At 39.2% G+C, this 14,578-nt stretch overlaps 1 protein-coding gene and 2 non-coding genes across 4 annotated transcripts; all 3 read right to left on the bottom strand.

Annotated features, from left to right (window-relative positions):
- Positions 1-642: 642 nt before the first annotated feature.
- LOC145460314 (uncharacterized) lies at positions 643-12,262 on the bottom strand. 2 transcript variants are annotated; one of them, XM_081445073.1, is made up of 9 exons: positions 11,158-12,262; positions 7,964-8,128; positions 7,075-7,214; positions 5,137-5,278; positions 4,136-4,306; positions 3,315-3,494; positions 2,929-2,988; positions 2,008-2,104; positions 643-1,102 (listed from the first exon to the last, which is right to left on the bottom strand). In XM_081445073.1, the coding sequence occupies exons 1-9, from the start codon at positions 11,237-11,239 to the stop codon at positions 1,009-1,011; spliced, it is 1,131 nt and encodes a 376-aa protein (XP_081301199.1). In that variant the 5' UTR covers positions 11,240-12,262; the 3' UTR covers positions 643-1,008. The 2 variants fall into 2 exon arrangements, with proteins under 2 accessions (XP_081301199.1, XP_081301198.1); XM_081445072.1 differs by lacking the exon at positions 643-1,102 and having other exon boundaries at positions 2,051-2,988.
- Positions 12,263-12,501: 239 nt separating this feature from the next.
- On the bottom strand, positions 12,502-12,574 carry Trnar-acg (transfer RNA arginine (anticodon ACG)). The gene has a single exon. It is a non-coding gene; the product is annotated as a tRNA-Arg (tRNA).
- Positions 12,575-12,827: 253 nt separating this feature from the next.
- On the bottom strand, positions 12,828-12,900 carry Trnar-acg (transfer RNA arginine (anticodon ACG)). Its single transcript has one exon. It is a non-coding gene; the product is annotated as a tRNA-Arg (tRNA).
- Between the last annotated feature and the right edge of the window lie 1,678 nt (positions 12,901-14,578).

Raw genomic sequence — 14,578 nt, 5'->3', positions numbered from 1 at the left:
ACTGCTGTAGACTATTGGGTCGACATTTAAGCCCATAACACCTGTTAAAGCAGAGTATGCTTGGTGGGCCCTAATGTTATAGATGAACTTGCCTATTGCTCACTAAGCTGGCACAATTCAAATAAACTTACAAGCTACATACAGGCAGCAAATGACTCAAAACGTAATGACAGCCCTGCATAACACTCTGCACTATCTGAGATTGTCTCACTAGTTTTTTTCATACAATTTGAGTGTGTTTGCATCCCGATTTCAACACTCACGTATTCGGGCATTGCGTAAACTTTTCGGGTCGCCAGTCCGAAGGTGCCCGTATGCCTATGCACAACATAAAGGTGAGAAAAAACTTTCATGCCCCGGAAAATTGCCCACCCACACCCTACACCCTTGAAAAATAACGGTCCAAAGCACCTACCTCGTGTTTTCCTTAACGCGTATCCGATGCATTCCCTGTCGTTCCTCTATATGTACGTTACAACGTGTGCTCTCTGTGCGTTTTTGTTTTTGTGTTTACATTACATAGAAATCAATAATCATGTTTTAGAGATTTGAAATCCCATTTGATGTTCAACTGCATGTTAGAGACTATATTTCATCGTACGTGTTGATTTTATACAAGAGAATAAGGACTAAACACTCAGTATTTACTTTTTTTATTCATGAACATTCTTAAATAACTTAACATAAACTACGTCTGTTCACGTATAATTAAGCTAAATAACATATGAACCTGAGTAACAAAACTGAAGACAACGACGGTATTTTCTAGTTAAAATTGAACTCCGCTAACTCGAACTCTAAAGGGAGACAAAAAATCATTCGAGATGTAACCGATAGTAAGTGACTAAAAAAGTATATGCAAGGGAAAATTATTTGAGACGAATTAGTTGTGAGGTCCAAGCAACCAAGTTCGATATAACGAGGTTCTATTGAAATTTGAATACAAAATCGCCCATTTGAGCATTGTCAACTCGGTTATCTCGGAAAAGTTCTTTTGCTGTTTCTACGTCAACCTTTAGCCAAATTCACACTTGTCGTTGCAATTTCTTCATGATGATTTGCCATCCTGTCGTTGCTCTTGTTCTCTATGGAATTGGTGATCCTAAAATAGAGATAAAGTTAGACAAAATTGTTCTCCAATTTTACTGGGGAAAAAGGAGATACCTATAAAAATTTTCCGGAATTTTCAGAAAAGAGGATAACCTTCCGAGGTAAACCGACATTTTTTGGGAATTTTCTTACAGAGAATTTCCGTTCCAGTTGACTTTCTTCCCGAAATTTCCGGAATTTTCGTTCGGTTAAATGGTTCGCTTTTCGGAAATTCAACAATTTCCAGATTTCTTGGAAACCGTACCAGAAGATTTCCCTACCCATTTGTTCCCGTTTCGAAATTTTCGGATTTTTTGGTTGAATGGCTAAAACATTGGTTCATGCTTTTGGCTGGGCGTCTATCAAGTTATCGACGCTCAAGTTTGACAGCACTGCCAGACTAGAAGCTAGAGATGCAATTTTGTTCCCAGGACTTCTTCCCATTTCTATATGAAAATCCCTGGGAACTAGATTGTGGCGATGCCTAGTCTTAATACCCTGTACCTCTCATGCATTTCAAACTCCTACGTCCATCCATAACTCGATAGACCCAAGTTAAACATGAAACAATTTTTAACATATACAATTCGAGGAACAACTGCCGTTATTGGCAAATCTTTGTTGATGCATTCGAGAAAAGTCTGCAGTTTTAATAATTCAATCAAAAAATTTCACACGCGATCGAGATTCCTCCAAAGTTTCGTCCGCGGTGGCGGTCTGTCTTAAATAAAGTTGTAGGAAAGTAGTTAAACGATTTTTTTTTTCTTTTATCAGCGTACTTGTTCAGTTTTACATTTAAAACTGTAACCAAAGAAAGCACTGGTAAAAATATAGGAAAAATGCATAAATTTACAGCCATATCAGAACGGTCCTTGAGTACGCTATATAACTGAACTCTTTTTCATCTCTGACCCTTACCTGTTGTGTTCATATCTCTTGTGCGTCACACAGATTATAGCCACTGAAATGACGATAACAAGCACCAAAGCCACCGCTAACAGCAACATAGAAATAACTAAAGCAAAAAAAAAAAAAAAAAACAGCAGTTAAGACTCGATTACACATGGTTAGGTCGGCTCGTGCCAATCCACCTAGGAGGACGGATGGCGGCTGTACATTCTACCAAAATGCCTTGCGAACCTAACACAGCCTACAGGGCACAAAAAAAGCCCAATTTTTACAATATTTGTCCCTGTACTAAGGACATTGAGTAGCTTAGTTTTGAAGATTTTATAACGTTTCTGCACGTTTTTACGAACGTTGTTAAGGGTTTTCGTGCGCTAAGAGCTACGGGTAAATGTACCAGTCGCCATCTTTTTTCCTACGGAGGATTGTTACCGCGCATCTTTACTGCACACGCAATTCGTATCGCAACGTCACATTACGTTGTACAACAAGCGCGCGCTAAGGAAGACATCTGGAGGGGCAAGTTATTATGTGTTCTTTGTCAAGGCCTATTCTACCTCGAGGAACGACATCAACTACAAAAGGTTACTTCGTGGACTTAGTTGTGTTGAATTGAGTACGTATACCTCATCTTAATTTTACCAATGCAGCTTCTTCAATTCCTGGCAGTCGACGTGTGTTAAGATCGTCTCAAAATAGCAAAAGCTTCTAAAAACGCAAGGTCTTCAATGAGCCTTACTTCAAAACGAACGAGCACGCCGACGACCCCCCATATTTTTTTCTTTTCAGCCAAAGTTGATCTTTGCCTTACTGCGCATGCACGGCAAGTTAAAAAAAAATTATATGTACGTAGGAACATTTTGGCCGCGAACGTTCTTAATAAAAAAATTGTTTGAAATCTGCTACGCCTGCGAATAAAGCTATGTAACTTACAGTATTTATTTTCGTCTTTCCCGTCGTCTGATGAGCGTGCTACGGTGTCGGCAGGGTCCCCTAGAAAATTAACATCGAAACGTTAACATATTCTTCCTGTATAACTACCAACTATGGCAAAAGAAACGAGAATTTCTATTTATAGATAAAAATATCCCGTCGCGGTTATTTCCCCTTTTGATAGACTACCAGTAAATTGTACTATATCTTAGGCTACAATTTTGAGTGGCTTTCAAATCAGCTGTCACAATGAGCGTTTGCAAACAGCCATCTGACATTGATGACATGGGAGAAGCATAAGGTATTTTCTGCTAAATATTTGGCTAATATGCCATTTCAATCACTCAACAACTCTGCCAAGAAACGCTGAAAAAAGCAACATTTACCTTGCGGATTGCAATCTACTGTGAAGCAGGTTCGAACGTCTACGGAAGAGCTGCTCTCACAAAGTTTCCCGCCATGCATAGGGGATGGATTAGTGCAAGTTCGTTGGCGTGACTCGAATCCAGTCCCACAGGAGACACTGCATCGAGTCCAGTTCGACCAGTTAGAAAAACCGCCATCAACTATCAATAAAATGAGAAAGTAATGTAAAACAAGAAGCCTTCACACTGAACTAGCGGGTGCTTCGTTGCTGAGCGAAAACTTTATGTAACGTTGCACCGTATTATAATATTCATTTAATATTTATTTACGGTACCCGGAATAGCTCTGCATGTCCAAACCACCGCCCCACCAAAACGAGATGATAAAAGTCTTTTCTTTCGTACTTAACAACAACAAAAAAAGAGATAGCTTTTAAACAGACTGGCGTCTTGTAGTGTCTAACCCAAGAATTTTGGCTTTATTAAATAACGATCAACAATATATTTTGTTCAGAATGGCACATCCATTATCCTACGTGTACGGGGTATTGAGTATTGAGTATTGGGTACCGACAATTAAGTGTTGGTACGTAAGATAATAGTTGCGCCATTGCATTTTAAATAGCTTTTCGCGAGTATGCAATGTAGTCTCCAGTGAATTGAGAGGCCCTGTCCTAATCAGAGTGCGACCTCAAAACAATGCGGTTTTCTCCTGGTTTCTCACGGGCATCAGCCGTATACCAAGCGCGTTTTCATAAGCAAGCTAGAGAGTACGTAACCTCGTACGCGCAATTTCTTTAACACATATGAAAGGAATATGAGAGTAAGGGTGGAATACGCACCTGGGCATGATGTTCCTACACACTCCTTGATCTGGATTGATTCTCCGATGCAGTCTTTACCGCCATTAGCCGGAGCAGGATCAGAACACGTTCTGTAGCGAACGCTGGTCCCTTTACCACATGAACTGGAACAATAAGTCCAATTTGACCAGGGAGTATAGCCTCCATCCACTAAGGAAAATTGTTAACAGTTGATCATTTGCCACAAAAATATTAATCTTGTGCTCGATAAAACAATCGTAGTTAAGAAAAACATTTAAACCGGCAATGATTACGTCTCTTAGGCCCCATCCACACTGCGTCGGAGAAATTGGAAAACGCAGCTTTTTTCCTACGGTTGGGCCTTTCGTCCACACTAATCGGTTAAGTAAACGGAGCTTTGAGAAAACCCGCTCTTCAAGCAAGAAGAATTTGAAAAGGCCAGGCTTCCCGTTTTATTAAACGGAGGTTTTCGAAAAAGGTGACGTCACAATAATCTGATTTCCCTGCCCGAGGTCAAATCCAAAATGGCCGGTTATTGTTGCGCTTTTAAATATCTCTGGCGTAGTGTTAACGAAAAACATTTGACGCGCTTTCAAATCGGGAGAGTGAAAACGCCGTTTCCAAATTTCCCCGACGTAGTCTGGACGGAGCCTTATATTAAACAATGGTTGCACCTACTAGTTCTAAACTTGTCAGAATTACCACGCGCTTTATCGAATGATTGCCAGTAAAACCTTAATCAATAGGTTGATTTGCATTCCTAGAATCTTCATCGTTTTGACGCGTTTAATAGCCCTTTTCACGGTTACCTTTGCTCATTTGCATTACAATAAAATCTAGCATGTATGTGAGGCAATTTCGGGCTATTTTGTAGTTTTAGCCCGAAATTGCTTCGCATCCACGTTGGATTGCATTGTAATGCAAATGAGAAAAATTAACCGTGAAAAGGGCTATTGCACGACCATCCATTACAAATATATAGTCAGTTTCATTTGCTATCGATTCGCATATATACATACCTGGTACACATCCATATAACTCTATCCTCATGCAGATATGACCATTCCATTCAGAAGGATAAAATATTACAGTTTGCATCTTGGTTCCGTTAAGTGGAAAGTACATAATTTCATCTCCATCTAATGGCGTCGGTCGAAATACCTAGAATAGAAAAAATTAACACACACCTTTTCAGCGAGCGGTGTGAAACTTTTCATTTAGTGATGGTTTCTATATTCTCGTTATCCGTGTGCTAATAATAATTTCGGTGAATACTTCGTGATCAGGCAGCGGACGAGGTAGTCTGCGAACAGGCTATCATCGTTGGCGGCACGAGCAAAGCCGTCGGCGAACGAAGAAAACGTAGTCGGCGAGCGAAGCGAGCCGGTGAGAGTGAAAGCCTTTAATGACGATGTTGTTTTCTGAATGCAGCCCCTCGGAAGGTGCCAAGATTTTGACAACTCGCTAGCTAGATGTGTCCAATAATTAGCCAATAGAAACTGAGAAAAACATGCATCAACAAATATGACAGCAAACTGCACGAGGAGACTTTTAGTTCTTTTAGCTCTAGTTATGCAAATAATACTTGTGTTTTGCCGCTGGCAACGTTAGACAAATCTTTGACATTTTTAATCGCGGCACAATCTAAGCCAAGTGATTTTCTCTCATTTATCTGATCCTGAATTATGCTGGTTAGCATAAGTCACTAACACTACAGTATCTGAAGATTGTACATGGCGAACTTTCTTGATCGTCATTGCAGTTACAAACAGTTGAAATATAAACCTTTTACCGCATCCAGTTGGCATAACCGAAAAAAAAATCCCTTCCCTCTAAAAGACAATTCACAGCTTTACCATGTTCCTGTTTTAGATCGACCACGATATTTGCTTCGAAGAAAAGTTTTTAAAAGAGCTTTCAGGACAAATCCCACACTTGGATTCCTACATGGACGCCACGTTTGTGTTTGATAATCGCTGCTGGTTTTGGTCATATTAATAGGACCTGTCATTTTTCACCAATCAGAATGCTGCGTTCGTGGGCGAACGCGCTGTATTGGGAAAACAGTATGTGCCTTCCGTGCAGGCTCTCATTTTTTTTACCAGGCCCCTCAGCGGCTTGCTTCGCTCGCTGACTCATCTCTCGCGACTTTGCTCATGAACTTTGCTCCCGCTGCAACGCACGAGAACGTGCTCGCAGGCTGAAATAACACAACCTAAACAGACCTTACAAACGTGTACGCATTGCGGACCATGTTTCCATTGTACAAAATGACAGTCTATACAGCCAATACAGATACGTGGAGCTCCAGAATTCGAAAGCTATGCGAATGAAGAATGAAGCACCGAAGCTCTACTCACGTTCGTGTTTTAGGGTGCGTTCCTTTGGGGTAATCTGGATCAGGATTAGTGATTCGTGATCACTCAGATCATGGTACATCAAAGGAACCGATGAATCCACTCTGGTCACGGATTTATCGGTGTCTTTTATGCACCATGATCCAAGTGATCTCGGATCACTAATCCTAATTCAGATCACCCCAAAGCAATGCATTATACTCGAAGACGACACAGATACGCACATGCATGTAAACCTGCAAATAACACTTGCACACATTGCGGACATACTAAGTGTTTTTTTTTTTTTTTTTAAAGATTCTAGTCGTCTTGATGTTAAAGTTGCTTTTGTTCAGTAGTTGAATTGCTGAAAGTCACCACTGTTGTAATTCGCTTAGAGATATAACACGAACTTAATCCACCGTCATTCAGCTAAGCAACAATTTTTGTTTAAAGGAATACCCAGTTCTAAAATAGAAGTCAAAGTTCTTCTACAGATTGTTTAAACACTCCACGCAGACATTATTTTGTCACGACGTCTTACGTGACGTGACAACGTACTGCGCGACGAGTCATGATCAGAAAAATTCTTTGCGTAATCAGTGACAGATTTTCAAGTACCTTTTGATTTTGATCCGTAGGGTAAATTTGCGGCGAGTTCTGATCAGCGTCAGATTTGTACCCCATTTTAAACTTGGTTACAAACTGATTGGTAGAACTTCTTCCTTGGAGCTCAAATCCTGAGAGGTTGGCTGGCTGGTCTGTTTGCGAAAAAAAATATCAGCATAAAGTCGCAAAAAGATAAAACACTTGTCAAACCGCACTGTTGCGCACAATGTTTGTTTTATGCCTTTCGTTTACAGAATTGTTCAAACTGGATCGTGCTCATGGATCGTGCTCATGCTCAAGTTAGATTGTGCTCATGTCTCCGCCAAATGCAACGTGTGCACTTACTTTGGGCACAAAGTTGCCAAGGCAGAATCGCTTTCTACTTATTCTACAACATTTCGCGGATGAAAGGTCTAACTTCGAGAATCCTCGCTCTTTTCACGCAAGAGCCCCTTCCGAGTACGAAATGCCGTAGAGAGTGGCGACTTCGGCTGAAAATGGTGAACGCTGTGATTCATATAATGCTGTGGCGAGTGCCCGAAGGTTATGATGTCTCTGGTTGGTTAGGAATCTTTCTAGTGTCTCTGAGTGGGATAAGCTTCTCTATCACAGGGTTACTTTATTATTAAATTTGACCTTTAATAGATGGAAAAAGACTCTATGAGAGAGTTAAGTGTCTCTCCCGAGAACACAACACAATAACCCTAGACAGGGCCCGTACCCAGACCGTTCGATCCAGAGTCCAGCTCAGGCCCACCCCTTCCATCAATTCGTTCATAACAGCAATTACAAGAGAGAACACAAATTATTTTCGGACCACAAACGTAGTTATTGTTTCTGCAATGGTTCACAACTAACAATTAAGTCCTACAAGACAAGTACATACTTCTAGTGTTCTCACCTAAAATGACAGCTAAATACTGTGCTGTGTTGAGAGCATTGGAGCACCAAGCATTGGAACTGTTGAGCACAGCATGATCTTCAACAAAACTGGAGTTTAGCGACGAGGTCACCCTGATCTCGCTTCCAACGACGGAATCTGTGAGTAGGGCTCCACATCCAGGACCTTTAGTAGTGGACCCCAAAATAATAATGTTTAAAAATAGTCACACTATTCATGAGATCAATCGATCAATCAACCAATCAATCAACAAATCAATCAATCAGTCAATCAATCAATCGACAGATCGATCGACCGACCGACCAATCGATCAATCGATCAATAGATCAATCGATCAATAAATCAATCAAGCAATCAAGCAATCAATCAATCAATTGATCAATCAGTCAATCAAACAGCCTTTATTCAAAGTGGGTGACACTTAATAGTTATAAAATTAATGAACTAGTAGCCATCTTGAAAAAAGCCAAGTAAAAGAAAAAAACATTTACAATTAAAACTAGATATGATTAAAAAGTTCTTAAAAATCAAGAGGAAGAAAAAAGGAGCAAACAATATGTACGATTAAGATTGAAAAAGCTAAGCTAAACTAAAGCTAAAAATAAGATCTTGCTATGTAACTTACTGGCGATCTAAAATAATCATCTAGGAAAGGATTTAACATCCCACCCTTTAAAATGCTTGCACGATACATTCTTTAGAGTATTTACAGATATTAACAGAGATGAAATTACCACAACATCCATCTCAGTGCCTTATAAAAAATAGTTATATAAACATAGTTATATAAACTTAATTTAGATTCTAGTTCTAATTGGTACACATAGCATTCGGTGCATAGCATACGGCATTCAGAGTGCGTTTTTAGCTGTAATTAAACGATAATTGAGAAATAGACACTTACTTCTTTTCTTAACCGTTACACACTTTTTAACTCTACGCAGTCTTCATTAACCATACTTGCCTTCCCCACCCAGCCATACCATATTTTTATAGGTTTTAGTAGTTTGAAGGTATGGAAACAATGGGTGCAACTGCCACCCTCCCCTTCCTCTCTCCCCTTTCCCACCTACCCCGGGATGGAATGCTAGTCCATACCGTATCGCCTGCTATTTCATCAGAATTTTTTACGAGCCTCACAACACTTCGCCAGATATTATTGAAAATGAAATAAATAACATGGCATTGCTATTCAATGTTGCAGAAACCCTTTTCCACTTTTGCAGCGTAATAAAATCCACCAAAACATTGCGCCTAATTTCATACCACAGGTCAGCGATATCGTGAAAGTTGGTTATCCAATCTCTAAGTCACAACAATCTGTTCCTTCTTTCGGCGACTTTTACTCTCTGAGGGCATAAGTTCTAAACGGCTACGGATTGTTTGCCTGCTTAATCCCTCGGTTGGCGTCCCCAGTTTGGTTACTTCAAGTAGTATATCAAACAGTCGAGACAGTGTATCCTCGGAATATGCAAACACCGAGAATACAGTTGAAAATGCGACGCGCAGCGGAGTATTTTTGACGAAATTCGAGGTGTCTGGATAGCCGATGAAACACTGTCTCGACTGTTTGATATATCTTCAATCGTCAAAGTCTATGCTAATTAAGACCGGGTATCGAAACCACCGTCACGGTCATGATTAATGAGTTTGACAAGTAGTTAGCAAGACAACTTGGGTGCAGCGTTGCCGACGTCCCTTGTAAATGTCGCACGCACTTTTGCCACGAGATTAGAGGGTTAATACTATACCACGACAAGTATAACATCTAGAAAATTCTTGAACGCCTTTTAATAAAACTAGTCTAGCCTGAGTTAGTAAGTACCCCCGAGGCAGTACAAAATAATTAATAAACGACAAACGACGCAAAGTTTAAAATATATAAACAATGAAATACCTCCTAGGTACATCTAATTAATGGCGTAAGTCTTGCTACTGCAGGATCGTAAAAAACTCGAGTGTGTATTTTAAAAGAAATAGTTAATTAGCCCTTTCCAGGTCCAGATATTAACCTTATAATATCGGAAACTCCTGAATGGTGATGCACGAATGTTAAAGGAAGCATTTCGACAACAGTGAACTAACATAGGAAGACCATCAGAATTGATTATGGTTGGATAGGAGACAGAACTTTATGTCTATCTCAGGCATCCTAAAGAAACGATTACAACCACGCCTGTAAACGAGTGTACCTCGCGTGTCTCTTCAGTTTCAGCACTGCAGTCTAAAATAAGCATTGTTAAGACCGGGATTTATCTCGATAAGTCTCTGTGCTAATATTGGATTGTCTGAAGTATTTCACACATTTCCTGCGACAAAAGCTGTTAGAAAGCGAAGTTAACAACAAGTCTACTGTATTTAGCTGTGGTTGAGATCAGAGATATATATTTTACGGATGGAGAAATTAGAGCATTAAGCACAGTTGAAGTTGGTTAACGTAAAAGAGTACAACCAAGAGTATAAATTTTCTCTTGTAAATCTTGATTATTGGCTTTGTCCTTTTAGTGAAAGGCTCCGGCTTTTTTTTACAAAAGGTAGCCCCTGCTGTGTCGCAATACGTCCCTTACCGTGTCGAGCAAGTCGACTTTCATTCTGGGCTCTCAATCAAAACTGTAATATAATGGCGTCCACAAACGACAATTGGAAATAATTTCGAAATACAATTATGCTAAAACGATAATGTGGGTCTAAGCAGCAAGGTTAGCCAAGAAATTTAAAAGATGTGACAGCAGAATATTGCACTGTAGGCTAATCGGGCTATCGAAAAATTTTCCTGAAAAGAAAATCAATTGCTATTGATATGAAACCTTGAACGAGTTCACTAATGCTAGAAATTGTTTTGCAAATACGGGCATTTGTCGCCCTAATTGGTGTTTCGGTTTATAAAACTGTCTGAGCTGCTGAAAGTGCTCGTATTTTGCTTAGTGCATCAGTGTTAATGAACCATGCATGCAAAATGATCTCACTGCACGAATACCGAAATTATTTCACTGTTGGTATTGCACGTCAAGACCAGATAAAAAAAGCGTCCTATTCGGCACAAGTTCAACCAAGCACCGTAAATAATGTAAAACTATTAAAACCCAGCGGAATAAAGAAAAAACTGGCTATTACTGATAACATCGCAAAGTTAATTGTTAAGATTCATTGTTATTATTGCGTATTGACCAAGAAAGTCAATTGAAGATGTTTACCTTCTGGATGAGCAATGACAAGTCCTTTTATGGTTAAAGCAAAGCAGATAAATGCGTATATACTCGTCTCTAACAGCATCATTGCGGCCTATAAGAGTTTTGCAACGGACATATGTCGTTCAGACGCTTGTCAGTGATATTTTGTCCACCGATATGTTTCGTCAACTTAGCCATGCGTGATGACTCAGAACTTGTGAATGCATTTAAATGGTTTACGTCATTTCCAGAATACGTTTTGGCACGTTTTGGTACCAAAAAAAAAAAAAAATTAGCAAGCTCTGGTTCAAAGGTAGGCGTATTAAAACAAAAAAAATGGGTCTTTATGGGCCTAACTTTGTTAAAAAATTTCACACTCCTTGATCGACTCTAGAATGTTGTCAGACCCGCTAACTGTAACATACATTTAATCACCGTGCCCCTAAGAAAATTTATAATATATTTTTAGATATAACACGATTATTCTAAAAGCAGCAAAAAAAGCTAAGCCTGGTTTTCACTACGACATAAGCACAAGCATAAGCATAATAGTAGTGAGGATGCCACCAATACAAGCATAAGCACAAGCAAATTAAAACGAAACAAAAGTTTCTGTTTTTCTTGTGCTTGCTCTTATGCTTATGTCACATGTGACCGCGCTGCTGAAAGCATAAACATAAGCATAAGCGAAAGCCCGCCATCTTAAAAGCTTGTTTTACTGTATCGAGGTGAGGAGGAGCGGAACCGAAAATAAAGCAATTATCCATTTTGTGCATGCCCACGTGCTCATGCTTGTGTCGCGACACAAGCATCGTGGGCGTCTTCACTGACGTTATGCGAATGCGTGGGCTGAACCAGGGTTTACAGAGCAGAATACAGTGCTAAATAACTAAAGCGATAGTATGACATGTCAAAACCCATTAATTAATGGGTCATTAATCTGAATTCTGGCTCTTTATTAGCTCTTTTTTAAGGTGGCTCTGAATGTATCTTACCATTGTTGATCTCAATTTGATAAGGTATAGTGGGTCACCGAGCTCGTTCAAGTTAAAGATACTTAAAGCTAGAATTAAGGTTTTTGTGACCAGAACTGTTATGTCCATGGTAAAATACAGCGTTTGAAAAGAACAATTACGTGTTATTTTACATGTTACTTTATTCATTCCTTGAGAATGGCGTCATGAGGTCGCCGATACATCGGGACATTGGATCCTTAGGTTTTAATTGCTTGTTATTTTTAAAGCATTATTTTAAAATAATTACATGTTCGATGCTATTTAATGAAGACCGATCAAATGGGAAACAGTGGCTGTAAAGACCTACAAAGTCTTATTTCTGGAAGGTGCTGCTCACTGTAAGAAAAATAGTCGACCCCGCCAGGATTCGAACCTGGAATCCCCTGATTCGTAGTCAGATGCCTTATCCATTGGGCCACGGGGCCGGACATAGTACAATTAATGTTTTTTAAAATTTATATCTGATGTTAACAATTGTTTATACGCTTTGATCACTGAAAAAAGAGACTTTTTGGCTGAGAGCAGTTATTCAAAACTAAAATGAAGAGTATATTTTTATCCCGGTTAATGCTTAAAAGGGAAAACTAACTATTCAAAAAATAACGACTACACTTTTATTATGAATGACTCGGATATTTCGAGTGCATTTAAATTTTTATACCTGACGGGAAAAAAAATCGACCCCGCTAGGATTCGAACCTGGAATCTCCTGATTCGTAGTCAGATGCCTTATCCATTGGGCCACGGGGCCGGACATATTATGGTCCGTCACAAACCCAGCAGGTCAAGCGCCTAACTTAGTTTTTATTTGTCTCATGTTAGCAATGGCCCTTTTCGCGGTTAACGTTTTTCATTTGCTTTAACAACAAGGTCATTCCAGATCGACTCAGTCAGGAACGTTGCTAGACATGCTAGATACGCACATACATATAATGTTCAAGGTATTAAGTCTAGTTTTAAAAACCACAGGAGAAGGATAAAATATTTTTGAACTATAGCACGATATATTTCAAATCCGGCAAATAGCACATTTACAAAGAGTATAACCAGCCGAAACCCTAAATTGATCGGAATTTTAATTAGCCCAATACATTGTATATTAATTTATAAACAATTAAGGTGTCTTTGAATCTCTTTTGAAGAACTTTCTAGGCTTTGCTTTAAGTTGTATCGTATCATGCTGATCACAATTCGATAGTGAATACTGGTAAAACAAAGCGTTTGAAAGAACAACTACCTATTTGATGCCATCAATGAAGGCCAATCAACTGGTAAAAGTGGTTGTAAAGACCCACCAAAGAATTAGTTCTGGAAGTTGCTGTACGCTGTTGTGAGCCACCTTAACAATTTATGATAAAATTATTATTAATTCTTGATTCTGTCAGGATTAACTGTTTCTATTGGAGAGATCCGACGGCAAAGCGTGAGGTGTGAAAAGATGAGTACTCTTCAAGGTCGGCTTCGATTAATACAACCTTAACATTCCAAACACTGTATAACGTGACATTATTTTGGAAACAGATTCACCACAAACTTTGCTTTATATGAATTTTTAGACGAATTGTCTCCCTTATCATACGGCAGAGTGAGGTCAAGATTTGTTTGCCTAACATCAACGTGCCAAGGTAAGCTATTTACAGGTACTACTTTTCTATTACTAAGAAGAATTCCAAAAACGATTATGGAAGTCACTTTAAATATGCTGTTCAAGTCATCTGCAAAAAGATCTGTGCAAATCAGACTGTGCTGTGTCTTAAAGCAAGAATGACCACAAATGGGACTCTGAATATACATGCCCATCTACAAGTATGGAAAGTCACTTGGGTGGTCTTCTTCACCCAGTAAAAAGACACTAAAGAGCTTACTCAAAAACAGTGCCGAGGCATATTACACAATGTTAGCTGTACATGTGGTACACAAGGTGGAAAGTAAAAGAACAGACATCAGTTAACCAAGTTACTGTCATTGATATAGTTAACATATTAAATAAATAACCCTAATTTATCCTCGGTCAGTTTACAAAGCATAAAGGCTAGTGGACTAAGTAATTCAATGTCAGTAACAAATGATTCAAGTCAAATATAACAAGGTTAAAAACCCTAACTGGCAGAAGGCAAACCAGTTGGCTATTTACAAGCTTGGCCAAGGAGTTGAACTTGGGTCTGCTGAAATACTCAGCCACGCTTATTGTTTTGAGATAATTATGTGATGTGAGCTGCGTAGTCCAAGAACTGTTACTGGACATATGGTCAATGTATCATTTGTAAACAACAAGGCATAGTATTTGTAGTATTGCAATTAGCAGAAACTGCCAATAATGTGACCTGCTCGGAACGCTGAGATAGTCCTAAGTTAATTTACTTAGTACCGTGTGAAAGCATGGCGAATGTCCACCACAGTTACTGTAAAATCTTGCTGTTTACCATTAA

The sequence above is a fragment of the Orbicella franksi genome, chromosome 11 (genome assembly GCF_964199315.1).
Source record: "Orbicella franksi chromosome 11, jaOrbFran1.1, whole genome shotgun sequence".
In the NCBI taxonomy this organism is placed as follows: domain Eukaryota; kingdom Metazoa; phylum Cnidaria; class Anthozoa; order Scleractinia; family Merulinidae; genus Orbicella; species Orbicella franksi.
Note: the sequence above shows the minus strand (reverse complement) of the source record. Positions and strands in the feature narration are given on the sequence as shown.

What these genes read in the sequence shown, in the direction of transcription:
- LOC145460314 (XM_081445072.1), bottom strand. Translation starts at nt 11,239, where the DNA reads ATGATGCTGTTAGAGACGAGTATATACGCATTTATCTGCTTTGCTTTA. An exon ending in TGTCATTGCTCATCCAGAAG is followed by an intron (nt 8,129 to 11,157) that starts GTAAACATCTTC and finishes CCACTACTAAAG; the next exon opens with GTCCTGGATGTGGAGCCCTA. An exon ending in GTTATATGGATGTGTACCAG is followed by an intron (nt 4,307 to 5,136) that starts GTATGTATATAT and finishes AATTTTCCTTAG; the next exon opens with TGGATGGAGGCTATACTCCC.